The sequence below is a fragment of the Carassius gibelio genome, chromosome B14, assembly GCF_023724105.1.
Source record: "Carassius gibelio isolate Cgi1373 ecotype wild population from Czech Republic chromosome B14, carGib1.2-hapl.c, whole genome shotgun sequence".
NCBI classification, from domain to species: Eukaryota; Metazoa; Chordata; class Actinopteri; order Cypriniformes; family Cyprinidae; genus Carassius; species Carassius gibelio.
Window position 1 is genome coordinate 7497103 of NC_068409.1, and position 16376 is coordinate 7513478.

The window sequence follows — 16376 nt, forward strand, 5'->3', positions numbered from 1 at the left end:
AGCAAATTATTCTACCATTGAAGAGGAAACCCTAGCCTTGCTACTAGCCTTACAATTCTTTGAAGTCTATTTGGGTTCTTCCAGTTTGCCTACAATTGTGTTTACTGATCATCATCCCCTTGTGTTTCTGTCTCGCATGTACAATGCAAACCAACGATTGATGCGTTGGGCTCTGTTTGTTCAGAATTATCACTTGGAAATTCATCACAAGAAAGGTTCGAAGAACATCCTTGCTGATGCTCTTTCTAGGGGTTGATTTTTAGCATTTCTGTGTGTTTTGTTTCTCTTTTCTGTGTCTTTTTGCCTCTCTTTCACTGTCACTAACAGGCCGTTGCTGATTTGCTGTTTGGCCTGTCAATCATCTGTGACGAGTTGATTGGGTGTGCCCTGTGAGGGCGTGATCCTAATCATCCCGACGCTTGACACCTGGAGAAGCGCTACTTAAGGGAGATGCTACTGCCAGTGGAAGAGAGACTTTTTGCTTTGATTTTGTTTGTGCTGTGCCTTTTGTTAAGTGAGTTTGTCATGTGAATATTGCCTGTTGTGATTTAACTCCTTATGTGTGAGCTTTGAAAGTTTTAAATAACTCTTCAAAGCTGGGTTAAGTTGGAAGGAGAAAAGGCGTTTAGTTAAGCATGTCACGTGACATACATTTGCACACATTTAGATTTAATTTTGTCTATGCACACTAGTTTAGGGATTTGTGCCACCCTCTGTATTTTTGGTTTGATTAGTTAGAGTAGTTTAGTTACGACGTCACAGACGTTGAAGACTTTTTCTTTGATCTTTTGTTTTTAGTTTAGGAGTAGATGGAAATGGTTTAGTTAGTTTCCTTTTTGATTGTTATTTTATTTGGCACAATCCAGGTTTCCCCTTTGTCCTCCTCAGTTCCTAAAAATTATATTTGTTTAAATATTGGTTTTCTTGATGTAAAATGGTTATTATTTTACATTTATTAAATTAACTTCATGTGATTCTCGTGTCTCTCCGTTTTCTCATTTCATTCAGTGATATAGTTGACAGGTGCCCGAACTGGTTTAAAGTTCCCCTTCTCAATCCCTAGATTGTTAAGAGCTAAAGAAGGGTCGTAACAAAGGATAATGCAGTCCCAACGAAAAAGGGTCACAATCGTGTGTTGGAACCGCAGGCCATGAGTAAAACTGCTTCAAATATCTCTGTGTTGTTAACTTAGCTATCGGCGTGTAAGCACATCAAATAAACAACTTGCGATGTTGTCATCAAACTGCACTTTCCACATGTACAGCTTAAAAAAAAAAAAAAAAAAAAAAAAAAAAGACGACATAAAGTGGAACTTAGTCATTTTCCAAAACCGCTAAGCAAATATATACAGGTTCAATACAAACTACATAGAGACGTCCTGCTGTAGTTGTTGATGCTGATGCTGCTCTTGTTCAATTTCAGCCTCGGGATCTGATTCTGGATCATAAATATACGATGAATCTGACTGTTAGCCATGGTTTGTTTTGGATGATGTTTTTTTCCTCACGGTAATGTCACAGTTTCTAGCGCTCTCAACGCAAAAGCCTACTGGCGCTCTTGTTCTTTAGCTCCGCCCACACGCCACGCCTCCAGGCTCCAGGTTCTCTTATAAATATAATAAAACTAAAGACTTTTTGGAGTTATGAAGGATGCAGTACCACTTTATAGGTACTCAAGATTAACAGGATATTGAGTGAAAACGAGCATTTCACCCCCCCCTTTAATGAAGAATTGACAAAGCTAAAAATTCCAGACTGTCAAATAAATGAAATAATAGGTGGGTTATCTAAAGAGAACTTACTTAAAATGTATAATGAGGGATATTTTAAGTCAGATCAGACTCTGAAGTCCTTTTTCAAAAAACATTTCAATTATGTGGAGCCTGTGCAGGTGTACCTAGGCATTGATGCATCAGGGAAAGAACGCTTTTGTCAGTACATTCCAGTAAAAGACACTCTGAAGGCATTTCTGAACAATGGATCTGTTAAAGAGCAGTATTATAAGGCCAAGAAACAAACATTACAAGATCCCCATGTACTTGAGGATATAAGGGATGGGAGAAATTTTGAAGAAAACACTCTTTTTAAAGAGTCTTCATCAGTATTGTCTCTAATTTTATATCAAGATGCATTCGAGGTAGTTGATCCGCTTGGCTCTGGAAGAAAAAAACACAAACTAGTTGCTGTGTACTTGACACTTTCAGAAATCTGTCCCCATAATAGATGATCTATTGATCCTATGCAACTGGTCATTGTCAGGAAGATTTTAAGTTCTTTGGGCAGCAACAAGTTTTCAAACCTCCTTTGAGTGATCTCAAGGACTTGGAGGAATGTGGAATTGTATTGGAGAATGGAGAGACAGTGAGGGGAGCAGTGATTGCCATTGTTGGAGATAATTTGGGGTCACATAGCATTTCAGTAAGAGTAGACATTTCTACCGTTACTGTCTTATAAACAGAGACATGTTTGAAAGCAAAGGCACAGACTTAGGTCCAACAAGAACAAAACTGAGTTACCAAAACAGTGTGGCAATGTCTGAAGGGCAAGAAATGTGTGATGGTGTCAAGTTTGGCTCTGTTCAACTGCCTTAAACACTTTCATGTGTGTGATCCTGGGCTTCCTCCGTGTTGGCACATGATCTTTTTGTTGTTTCAGATCAAAAATAACCCAATGACGAAAATAAAATTACCCAACAGATTTTAAGATAACCCAACACATTGACCCAATATGTGTAACCCAACGTTTTTTGCTGTGTATGAATGCCATTTTACAGTCAGAATCCATCAGGTGTACGGTAGGAAAAGGTGTAGCAGGGTCCCCTTACATTACAAAAAATATAATAATAATAATAATAATAATAATAATAATAATAATAAATGAAAACACTTTTACAATTCATCAGATTCTGTTGCATTATCTTTGACTCAGACAGTGTAGCTACATACAGTGCAGAACTGCAAAAACAATCAGAAGCTAATGTATAAGATTCACAATATATGATGCATTTCATGTTCTTTTATACAATGATAAATCTTACATTGTTTTCTAAAACTATTGTTTTAAATTTTCAAGATGGGCTTAAAGGATACAGAAGAATGAAATTACATGAAAATATTTGAAACAAGATATTTTACAGTTGATATTTTTCCAACAGATGTCATTAAGTATGGGTGTGTTTTGAGTACATCATCCACAGACTTTCCTTCATTGCTTTCTCAGTGTCTCCAGGAGAATGTTCCTGCCGTGTGGTCTTTGACAGTTGAGGTGGATGTGTTTTCTGATACTCACTTTGTAGCACATTTACATTGATCTCAACGGACATTGAATCCTCCCCAACAAGTTTCCTTCATCAGAACGACAGAAACAGATCATGCTTAGACAGTGACAGATATGAGAAACATGCTTTAGATATAACAATAAACAAAAACAACAACAATAACATTGCATTGCATAAACATTAAGATGATGGTGAGTCAGTCAAAAAGTGGAGTATATACAAAAAATATTTAAATGTCTGTAGTTACACTGACCTGCACTAAGAGAAAATGTAAAATTGATTAACAGTGCAAAATAAATTATGAATATCACATTGTGCTTATATATGCTACACGAGCTGGCTTTTGACACCAATCTGCGAGTGTTGCATGTTCTGCTTTAAATTTCAGGTTAAGGAATGTGTCAGGCGTGCTAAAAACACTGATTGTTATTTTCCAGCAAATAAAGATTACAATATATTGTTACTACAATATCGTGTGTGAATATGTTGATAGAGAAAAATCAATGATAAAAAAAAACTTACACAGTTATTTCTTTCTATATTTCTTTGGAAAGGGTACTTCACAACCAGTGTGTTCAATATACTCTACATTAGTTGGACACCTAGCAGGAAGGTGGAAACATACTCTAAATTAGTTTTTATTTATTTTGTCTCATTGGTGTCGCACAGTGGATTCGAACCTGGGTCTCTAACTCCATAGGCATGTCTTATCCACTGCGCCAACACCACCCCATTATACCCCATTATACAGGCAAAAGCAAAGACGTTCAATGCGATCACGTGTGCACAAAAATCCTGCATCCCAAAACTGGAAATGGCGTTTCTGAGTGGAGCAGCCGGCTCAGACTGGCAGCGGAAGGGACAAATAGTGTTTCACAAAAGAGATCCGTTCGATATATCATAAGACTGCCGCTCAGGCCCATCATATGAGATATAGAGCGGGTCTTGCGCAAGAGCGCTTCTGTCCCCCTGATGCGCACTTGGACAAAACACTTTATATCTCACCGATGGAAGCACACAAAAACGTAAAAATTGTCTTGTTTGTCATAAAATATAATTATCTACATCGTCAAATTTCTGAGAATGAGAGCTTGACTGTTTTGTGAAAAATGTTTAAAATACACATTCTTATGAAAAATTGTTTGCAATCGTTAGACGGAAATTTGTGTGGGGGAAAAATATATTTCTTAGCTTAATTTTACTACTTTATGAATCATACAACCCCAATTAAAGGTATTCTTTGTAAAGACACTCTAAGCTTTCAAATAAACCCATATATGGGCTGAGACCATATAAGGAAGGCTTTTCAAATGAAACACGAACATTTTTGCATGCTATTTTTGGACCCGGTACCGGGTCCGCAGAGTTTAACAAACAATCGGCCACATTGTCGCAAGAGCTCAAGCCCAGACTTAGACATTAACTGTCGCTCCACCTTAGATGGGTACTTATTTTTAGAAAAAAAATGCAAGAAATACCCTCAAAGTTGGATCATCCAACTGCATCTGCCGAAGCTCTTCCTTCGAACGGGATAGGAATGCAGCAATAGCATGCTGTTCTGCCCCCACCAACTCACCTTCCACCTCCTGGTGGATGTCAACTGTGCGGAGTGTCTTTGGCAATGATGTACCAAAGGACTGTGTCAGAATACCAGAGGAATATTGCCTTGACAATGAGTCGGCATTGCCATTAATCCGACCAGGGCGATACTTAATTTCAAAAAAAAAAAATGCCAACTGGGACACCCAACGCTGCTCAATTGCACCCAGCTTAGCTGCATTCAGGTAGCTCAGTGGGTGGTTATCTGTAAAGACAGTACACTGGTGCAGTGTTGTAGTCGAGACCAGCTCATTCGAGTCCGAGTCCAGATCGAGTCCAGAGAGGGTCGAGTCTGAGTCAAGACCGAGTTCAGAAAGGGTCGAGTCCGAGTCAAGACCGAGACCAGAGAGATTGGGTCTGAGACAAGACCTAAAGAAATCTTCAAGAGTATGTCAAATGTTTGGTGGAAACAATAAAGGTTAAAAGTGCCACATAGTATGTGGTGTAAAGATAATTTTATTAGTATTATGAAGTGTTACTTGTCAATATTAAGTGCTCATTTTCACATAACATCGTTGTACCACTATACACATCCATATAACCTTTCTAGTACACATAACATTACTGTACGACCCTATATTGTAATTCTACATAACACTTCTAGTACAAGTAACATTACTGTACCACTATACCTGTAAATGTTCAACTGTAACAGCTTTTACATAACTTTTAACCTTGAAGCTTAACTAATGACTGCTAATATCCTTACAATGTCTTGGATTATGTGCACTTTAGATGTTGTGAAGATTACAGATGGGCATAATTACTTTTTTTTTAAAAAATAAGTGATCATCCAACTGCATCTGCCGAAGCTCTTCCTTCGAACGGGATAGGAATGCAGCAATAGCATGCTGTTCTGCCCCCACCAACTCACCTTGGATGTGGTCTCATGATCAATCCACCCAGACTTGGAAGTGGGGACTGACAAAAGTTACCATTTCATCACTTTCTGTAACAGCAACGGATAATCTAATGCTAATTTCCCTGGATGGTGCGTTTTAATGCAGGGTAAAATACACACTAGTCGAAGTTTTTTTTAGTTACGGGTGGCATACACACAAGAACCGACTGACTGTCCAGGAAAATTTCATCCAAAAGTGTGTATGTGCCAGGGGAAGAAAGCTGGATGAAATGCCATATAAGTTCAATGCCTTCTGTCAGACATTTTTTTTTTGGGGGGGGGGGGGGATGTTTAGTGTTGAGACAGTCAGTCTGTGTCTGTATTCATTATATAATTTAATTAAACAATATTTGTTTTTTTCTGTGACCATTTTGTCCTACTTTGTAAAAATAACACAGTTGAGAGAAATAATGTAGCAATGTGGCTTTCTGGAAAGCGGGATCACTACAGGCGGATGGCAGGAGGGTAACTTAAGGCCGGTGACACACTGGCTGCGTGGCTTCTCTGCTGCGTGCCAGAAGCGTGGTGGCTGCTTCGCGTTTTCTGTGTCTTTACACACCAGAAGCGTGCCTGACGACTCGGCGCTGGCACGCTGCTGTAGGTGACATAAAGGGAGGCTGCCGAAAAACCAGGCTCTTGTCTTCATGACAACAATATCAACCTTTTTTTTTTTTTTTTTTTTTTACACTCCTACTGATAGGAAACCGTCAACAGTATTGACGGCAAAATAGAGTATGTTTGACAGGTGCAATGTTTGAAAATCGATCATTATTAATTTATTTTTTAAATTACATTTATATCTGAATTTATGCCAACCTATAGACTTTCAAATATCAAAATATCATGAATTAATATGTATTTGTGTACAAAATGACATATAAACACATTTTCCTAGTATATTTTGCCTGGAAACGCTTCCAACATGCACGCGTGTCGCGTGAAAAATAGGCATCGGTTCTATTTCTAGAATGCACGGGTTTTCCGCGCGTCTCACGCAGGCAGTCTGCAAGATCTAACCTGTTAACATGGGAGCCGAATTAAAAACAGACACGCCACACAGCTGAGACGCTTGCGCCACACATCCATTGTGTCGCTGGCCTAACGTCTCACGTCAAAAGAAAATCACCAGTCATTGGATGTCAATCATACATCAATTTAAATTAACATTAACATACAGTAATAATCATGAAATATTTTGATTGGGACTCGAGTGGACTCGGGCATAAGTCCGATTCCTAATATGTTCGAGTCCGAGTCAATACCGAGTCAAAATGCACACGAGTCCATGACAAGACCGAGACCATTAAAATACGGTCTCGAGACCGAGTCCGAGTCTCGAGTACTCAACACTGCACTGGTGGCCCAAAAGATAGTCCTTAAATTGTTCTGCCATCACCCATTTAAGGGCGAGGAGTTCCAACTTCATGGAACTGTAATTCTCCATATTCTTCTCTGTAGGCCTAAGCCCTCGACTGGCATAGGCCACTGGCCATAACGTCCCACCTTGCCCCTGACTAAGGACTGCCCCAGTCCCAAGAGGCTAGCATCAATGTCAAGAACAAAGGGCTTAGAAAAATCAGCATAGGCCAACACGAGCGGCCACCAATTTCTCCTTGAGAGACTGGAACCGTTGCTCACACTCTAGGGTCCAGCAGCTCTCTATAGGTCTGCCTGAGCCCCTCTTTTTCTTAGTGCCGACCAACTCTGCTACCAGGCGATGCAGAGGAGCAGCAGACTTGGCAAACCCCTCTACAAAACGCAGATAGTAACTCACAAATCCCAAGAAAGATCGTAACTCTGCAGCATTGCCAGACTGCCTCCATTCTGCCACAGTGCTAATTTTACTGGGATCAGTAGAAACCCCTCCTTTTGAAACAACATGCCCCAAGTAGTGGACCTCCTGATGGAAAAAACAGCATTTCTCCAGTTTGGCCTTCAAGCCCTCCTGCTGCAAATGGCTGAAAACCAGCTCCAAATCGCACAAGATGTTGAGCTACATTGGTCGAGAAGACAATGATGTCATGCAGGTTTGGAATCATTGATCCCCAAACATGCGTTCCATCAACTGCTGGAATGTACTTGGGGCATTCTACAACCCAAAGGGCATCCTATTCAATTCAAATAGCCAAAAGGGTGTGCAAAAAGCGGTCTTACCCTTGTCCTGCTCTGCCACCGGAACCTGGTTATAGCCACTTACTAGATCAACAGTTGAAAACCACTGAGCCCCAGAAAGGGCATCCAAGGTCTCCCCGATGCGGAATGATGGGAAGGTATCTTTCCTAGTCCTCTGATTTAACTGTCGATAATCGACACACAACCGTATTCTGCCATCTTTTTTCTTAACAACAACTATGGGAGAAACAAAGGGGCTACTACTTTCCCTAATCACCTGACTTGCAAGCAATTGTAGCACATGTTCTTTAACTGCAACATAGTCAGAAGGAGGGATGCGACGATACCTCGTCATATAGGAGCAGGATCCAATAGTGGTGTCTCATGTGTAATGAGGTTGGTACACCCCAAGTCAGAATCATCTGTTGAAAAAACAGATCTGTATTTACCCTACATACCCCTCACTTGACTTTGCTCCTCTACAGAGAGGTGCCATAGATCCTTTTGCTGGAGCACCTCTTCTACCACATCAACACTTCCAACTTGTGAGGAAACTGTAGCCTGTTGGTCATTGGTAGCACTTGGACGAGTAGCAATAATCTCTCCTGGCCAGCTCATAGGCTTTACCTTTGATGTAAGATTACCTTTGATGTGCATAAAACTCACATGCTCACAAACAATGCCCAAACATAACCGACTAATCTAAAATTACACCAAACAAGCACATTAAAATCAAGTATGGGAATTTAGTTAAATTCCCACAAACACCCATATTCTAGGTTTATAATTCCTTCCAGTCTATAATTCTCCAGCTGAATAAAACCTACCTTTACAGAGGAGTGAAGGAGATACAAGACCTACGCAAACAGGTTACATCGGTACAATGTCGAGAGGAAACTACATTTCACCTGTGTCTATATTGAGAGTGAGGAGTCACGTGCCGATTTGGGTTGATTTGGGAGGGGTCTGAGCCGGTCGGCCATGATGACTAACCCTGACTCTGGAGGGTCCATGAGCACCTGACTCGACTCTGAAGGTTCAACCGGAACCTGACTAGACTCTGAAAGGTCGATAGAAATCTGACTTGATTCAGGAGGAACAACTGGAACATGACTCGACTCTGGATGGTCAGCAGGAACTAGCCCTGACTCTGGAGGGTCAACGGTAACTAACCCTGACTCTGGAAGGTCGACGGTGACTAACCCTGACTCTGGAGGGTCCATGAACACCTGACTCGACTCTAGAGGGTCAACCGGGAACTGATTCAACTCTGGACAGTCAATGGGCACCTGACTTGACTTTGGACTGCCTGTGGAGTCGTGAGACGCCTCTGCTTCGGGCACCGCCTCTGGAACGGGCTCCGGCACTGCCTCGGGAACGGCCTCGGTCACAGGAACGGCAGTGGGGACCGCCTCGGCCTCCGGAACAGCAGCGGGCCCCGCCTCGGCCTCCGGAACAGCAGTGGGCACCGCCTCGGCCTCCGGAATGGCAGCGGGCACCGCCTCGGCCTCCGGAACAGCATCGTGGCACCTTGTCTGGAGACTCAGACGTTGAGTCGGCCATCTTGTGCTGTGGCGTTGGGCTGGCGGCCATCTTGTGCTGTGGCGCTGGGCTGGCGGCCATCTCGTGCTGTGGCTCTGAGCTGGAGGCCATCTTGTGCTGTGGCGCTGGGCTGGCGGCCATTTTGTGCTGTGACGCTGGGCTGGTGACCAACTTGGGCGGTGGCTCTGGACTGGCGGCCATCCTGCCGGAAGATACAGGAGTGGCTGGGGTATCCCACGGAAGCCGATGCTGCAAGTAGCACACAAACTCCCAGAACCCAAATGTGTCCAGTTGATCCAGTTCTTCCTGAGGAACCGGGTCATCCAGTCCAGTGTTAAAATATTCCTTCAGGGCCGCATCATTGTACCCTATGCCCTCGGCCAGGGACCAGAACACCAGTGCCATGACTCCCACGTCATTGCCCTTTTGGTGGAAGGAGGTCAACCTTAAATACTTTTCCCTCCGCTCCACCATGCTGCTCCAATTAAAGCACCTATGTGATTTAATTGGAGTGCAATTACTGTGAAGACAGGACAAGACTAGAGTAATTAAAGTGCCTATGGTGAAGTGCCTAAGGAGAAGTGAGCTCACTAGGGAACACCCAGAAAAACAGAAACTGACAGCGTGACAATGTCCTCTCAGTTTTCTGTGTAATTATAGTCAGCTGATCAGAGACTTTTGTCTTTGTGTGAATGTCCAGAAAACTGAAGACTTTCTCAATGTATTTAAGCATTTGGTTATTTTACAAAGAAACATTGAAAAGATGAAAAGAGTTATTAGGGAGAATCAGTATATTATGAACAATTTAATGATGTTCTCGTTAACAAGGTTCGAGAGGAGCGCGTCAGATACTTAGCCTAATCAACACAGGTGGACCACAATCTAGTAATCAATCCCACAGTATAAATATCACTGACTTACCTCTATCCATTGATGGTTAATCAGCATCCCTCCTCCACCCCATCTCCTCACTTCGAGTTCAATTTATAATTAGACAGGGAAGTCTAGTACTAGAAGTACTAGGTTCGGGCCATTCCGAGCCCTTCACCGGACAGCGGGCCAAATACGCATACCATACATCAGCTAATTATATGTAAGCGTGAACTCGTGAATTTCTATTGTGTGAAGTAATCATGTAATCCACAAAAAAGTAACTGTAGTCTGATTCTGAGTAATTTCAAATGTAAAATAATCTAATTACACATAATTATTATTACACAATCCAGATCACATGTAATCAGTTACTGCCCAGCTCTGCATATATACAGTCTAGTGTACAACTGTTTATTACTAAACCTACTCTTATCTTTGTTATTGTTGAAGAGATAAACCCCTTGTCCTCATGTTGTTAATAACCTCCTCCATGTGTAACCTTTTGAGTGCTGCAGTCACACAATATAATGTTTATAATGTTCAGTGACGTCACATAATGGCCAGATACAAACAGTACTTCATGCTAGGTCTGCACGATATTGGGAAAAAATGACACTGCGATATTTTATTTTTCTGCGATATATATTGCGATATGAAATCTAATATAATTTTTTCTTACAAACAAAAATGGGGTGAGCACACTTACATTCTCATTTTAAATTATTTAAACATCAGCATATTATTTAATTGGAGTAAATTATTTGTTAGTCACTTTAAGATATGGTTTGAATTGTTAACATATTAACTAACATGAACTTACCACGAGCAATACTTTTGTTACTATATTTATTAATCTTTGTTTATCTTAGTTTATAAAAACACAGCTGTCCATTGTTTGGTAATGTTACTTAACAGTGCATTAACTATGTTAACAAATACTGTACAACTTTTGATTTCAACAATGAAGGCTATAGCCTAAATGTTGAAATTAACAAAGTTGTAGAAGTGCAGTTTAGTAATAGTAAAGGTTAAATAATGTAGATAAATAGTGTAATAAATAGAACATTATTGTAAAGTGTTACAGATTTTTTTTATACACCAATTCAGATGTCTCGTGAGTTCAGTGTTGGACAGGTCAGTTGTTTAAACCATTCATTAAATTGAATCGGTTCAAAGGAATCATTAGTTCGTGAATCAGACGTGTACAACTATCTCTGCAGTTTAGGATATCGCACAAGATTTGACAACACAGAAAACATTTCATCACTGGATAGTTTTATTATTTTTTTGACACCATCGTATCAATTGATTTTGATTAATTTGCGCGAGGGAGAGAGAGCAAGACTGCCCTCGTGTTTTTTGAAGACTGTGAAGGTGAACGTGCGTGCGCGGCCGGGGCTCTCTCGCTTTCTGTCTCTCTCTCTCTCTCCTCTCTCTCTCTCTCTCTCTCTGCTCATTCTTATATGCACCCTGTTAAACTGACAGGACTTAAAAACACATGAAAATAATAAACTTTAATTTTATGATGGTTAAGCTTTGCAATTAATCCGCAAATCACATTCATCAAGGGCCGGGGAGCAGCTGGCCTGTACAGTTAATGAATAACAGATCAACTACGACAGCCTACATCGCACATCCTACGATGTGACTGTTGTGAATTCGTACATCACGATATCGATGCTTAAATGACACATCGTTTAGCCCTACTTGACGTTTTAGCTGCACTTGTCATAGAATCACAACTCTGCAGTGTTTCTAATGTTTCTTTTAGGTTTCAGACATTTAAAGACACATATGTACTAATAAAACAATACATTTACAGTTTGTAAAACACACACGAATGTCTGTGGAAGCAGCAACAACATTACATTCAAATATAATTTGCTGACGTTGTTTATTCATATCACATACACATAGTTTAAGTAACTATAAAGATCACCAGCCACTTACTTTCATGTATTTCAAGAGAAGATGATGAATTGAAGTGCAGTAAATCTGACTGACAGTGAACAAACATGACAGCATCCGTCTCACGTTATAGATCATGATCAAGATCATTTATAAAGGGTTTTAAACGACAAAATACACTCACATACATGTATTTGTGAATCAGAATATCAGAGATTTGATGACATGGTAAGCAAGTGTGTGAATATTTTGAAGAAAAAAGAAAAAAACAAAATAAAAGTGAAACATCTGTAATGCAGTGTTTCCGTGTCTGTTGTGTGTCAAGCATGATGCGTCTCTATGGAAATAATGAGAGGAAACATTCTAATGCTGTGTTCACACCAAACGTGAATAGAGCGTCTGGCGCGAATGATTTCAATGTTAAGTCAATGCAAAGGCGCGTTTACGCGCGTCTGGAGGTCTCGCGGCGCGAATGGGGCGTTAAGCGCGGCGCGGAAGACGCGAATTCGCCTCATTCGCGCGTCTAGTTCGCGCGAATGACGCGAATTGACGCGCGAATAGAGCGCTTCGCGCGAAACGCGCGTTAAGCGCGAATGGTGCTTTTTGTGCATTTAGCGTTTGACGCGAATTCGCGTCTGCCGCCCGAGTTGAAAAATTTGAACTTTGGCGTCAATTCGCGCCGCGTTAACCAATCAGGAGCCTGCTAGGAGTCACTCATTCAACAGTATGTTCCTGCAGCCTCCGGTTGTGCAGGAATACCCTTCTCCACTCATTCAACAAGGAGGAACGACTGATGTTGTCAGTGAGCAGACAACCGGAGCTATATGACAAAAGTTCATATTTCTATAGAGACAGGAATAAAAAATGACCTATATATATAAAACATATTAATAGATAAATTGAATATAGGCCAAATATAAGAAACGTTTCATTTTACCCCAAACGAATTATATTTTATCTTGAACCACTAAAGACACATCAGAGCCAGCGGCAAATGTCAGAAGATCTAGCCGAGGTAAGGCTACTCTCGGCGGATACATGATGACGGAGCTCCCGCTGATCGCATGGAGCTCATCTCCGAGATTGGCGAAACACATTTTTTAAATAGACGCTGTCATTATAAATAAACCGCATATTTGAGTTTAAAACAACTACATTCTCGCCTGAAATACTTTTAAAACTACATTTCATGACACAATAACAGTAATATTTTGAAAATTATCCGAACAAAAATGGCGGTTGAAAATGCTGCGTGAACTCCGCTGGCAGAAGCCCCCTCATGACGCGAATTCGCGTCTGTTGTGAAGTTAATTTCACGCGCGAATGAAGCGAATTACTCGCGCGAATGAAGAATGATCTCAAAATGGTCAAGCGGCAAACTAGGCGCGGTAGACGCGAATTTGACGCTCTATTCGCGTTTGGTGTGAACACAGCATAAGGGGCCGTTCACATATCGCATCTTTTGCGCACGCAAGTTCGTTATTTCCAATGTAGGCGCGCGGTATGCGCGCTCATAATGGAAGCGACACGGTCGTGACGCGCACCGCATCGAGTTAAAAGCTTCTCAACTTTTCAGAATGCCGCAAGCGCACCGCGGGTCATGTGACAAGAACTAACCAATCAGCTTCATCCTTTCCCAACGTTGAAAACTCAGCCAAGATGAAGGAACAGCTGATCATAGCTGTATATGGATTGCCATTTTGAAATAAATTTAGTAGCAGGGCTACTGCGAGTGATTTTTAGTGCTGCAAATCCATTTATCCTTTGCTGAAATTTCCGCGTCTTTATGGAGAGAGTGGGTCATGGTTGCTTAGCAGCGGCAGACACCTCGGGAGCGCAACTGCCTGAGTGCTTTGGAAAGGAGAAAGTGGCGCGCCTATCGTTTTACACGCGTTTTTAGGCGCGATATGTGAACGGCCCTTAAATCCTCACTCTGGGGTCAACTAGAATATTGTACACTCAGCAGTGAAAGGGTTAAAGAACTTTATCAATGAACATCATCTTTTCTCTTATAATTACAGGTTGAGTGATTGTGGTGTCACAGATGAAGGTTGTGCTGCTCTGTGTTCAGCTCTGAGATCAAACCCCTCACACCTGAGACACCTGAATCTGTCTAATAATAAACTAGAAGACTCTGGAGTCACACTGCTGTCTGCTGTACTGGAGGATCCTCGCTGTAAACTGGAGAAACTGTGGTAAGATCATCTCTCTGATAGTCACGTGTCTTTGTCCTTTAAAATACATTTAAGACTAAAATCAGCTTGTAAAATAAATATTCAGTACACACATTTAATCTCAGCACAAAAAATTACTGGATCTTCAGTTGTTTCTGCTAGCTTCAGATGAACATTAATGTGTAAAATAATGGGTCAAAGTGATTTACTGCAGGATGAATATCACAGAGGTTTAGGACCCTATCATACAACCGGTGCAATGTGACGCAAGGCGCAGCACAAGTGTGTTTGGTAGTTTCAGTTTCAGCGCCACGTCGTTTAATTAGTAAATGCATTTTCGCCCATTTGTGTGCCCATGGGCATGCTGGTCTAAAAAAGAGGTGTAGTCAGGTACATTACTGCTATTTTAAGGAGCTGAAAAAAGACTGTGCCATAGACCAACTCAAACATGGTCTAAAGTCTAAAGTCAATGGTGCAATATTTTTCTGTTATTTAAAGAGCCTGTTGGTAGAAAGTACGCCTCTGGGTGGGTCCACAGTGCGTGCTGACTTTGCTTATTACACACTGGGATGCGCATCACACAAACATGCCAAATATTAAAAACAAAAGGATTAGGCTGTAAAATAATTTTATTGTGTAATAGCGATGGGGGAAAGATGGCATGCATCAATGATGGTGGTGGAAACGCTGGCCAGAGATATGCTCAGAGCTGTGAAACAGCGACCACAGCAGCCACACGCAAACACAAACACAGTTGTGTTCCCTGTCATTACAGCATTATCCAGCACAGTCTGTCTGGCCTTCAGGGAATCCCCTCTCTACACGCACATATTACACTCATATTCATCTACTTCTCCAAGACAGAGGAAAATGTTATTGCTCAGAGCTATTTGAGACTTTGTTTTTTTCACAATTTCTCTCATTTTTCAGTTCTGAGGAAAAAAGTTAGTATTGTGAGATAAAAAGTTACAAAGTCCCTTTTTATTCCATGATGGAAAACAAAAATAAAACAAAACTGAATTTCAATGTATAAACACAGAACTGTGAGATATAAATTCACAATTATTGGAATAGGTGAGTACTGTAAGATAAAAAGTCCCTTTTGTGAGATATAAAGACAAATTTGAGAGATATAAAGTCAAAATTGTGATATATAAAGTCAGATTTGGGAAATATAAAGTCAGATTTGTGAGATATAAAGTCAGAATTGCGAGATATATAGTCACATTTCTGAGATACAAAGTCACAACGCCTGCACTTTTAGCTTTTAGTTAAAAAAAAATACAAAGATGTTTTAATCGATAATAACTTATGCAGAGAAATAGTGCAGACACTAAACAAGGATGAAACTTTCTACTGTGCATGTGTGGAGTGCCGATGTTCACACGCATGCATGTGCAACTCGTCATCATGAATCAAAACCAGGGTTTGAAAGGACTTGGGACTCTTGGTGTGTCCCCTAAAATTTTATTAATAAGCAAACAAATGTATGATCAAAAAAGAGAGAGGTAATCGAAGCACTTGCCCAGCTGCAAATATCTAGATACTTACATCGCCGGCCCACCCATATAGACACAGAGTAAAATGAAATTCTGAAAAACTATCTATCACTTCTTCTTGCTTTACTTCTCCTTCCAATACTTCCCGAAAATAATTTCACCTGATGATTTGAGTCGCTCTTTTTGTAAAGTTTTAGGATGATTGGGGTAATTTTGTAGAGCAGGCCTAGTGCCTCTGCATAGAAAATAATAAACAAAGTACAAGCATATATAAATGCAATAGAACAAAAATACATGTGAAATAAAGCAGTGCTTTTGGTTTTTTGGGTATATTGGGTTGCTGTCCCTTTAAGATGAATGCATGTATCTAATACTGGTAATGACACGCATCCGTTTTCTTTCTATGACTGCGTTTACGGGGAAACTCGTTTAGAACACATCGTTCTTTTTTTTTTTTCAAACACTGATAAGAAAGACAAGGGAATTCGGTGT

The 16376-nt window shown here is 40.8% G+C and overlaps 1 protein-coding gene across 42 annotated transcripts in view; it reads left to right on the forward strand.

Moving 5' to 3' along the window:
- LOC127971886 (NACHT, LRR and PYD domains-containing protein 12-like) overlaps positions 1 to 16376 on the forward strand; it is a 280835-nt gene that overhangs the window by 250059 nt on the left and 14400 nt on the right. For 34 of the 42 annotated variants that reach the window (XM_052575176.1, XM_052575177.1, XM_052575179.1 and 31 more), the window contains one exon: positions 14233 to 14406. The exons of 2 other annotated variants lie outside the window; for them this stretch is intronic. In XM_052575176.1, coding sequence (XP_052431136.1) covers positions 14233 to 14406 — 174 coding nt within the window. The remainder of the gene's footprint in view (positions 1 to 14232; positions 14407 to 16376) is intronic. 6 more of the 42 variants (XM_052575201.1, XM_052575199.1, XM_052575216.1 and 3 more) reach the window with 2 other exon arrangements.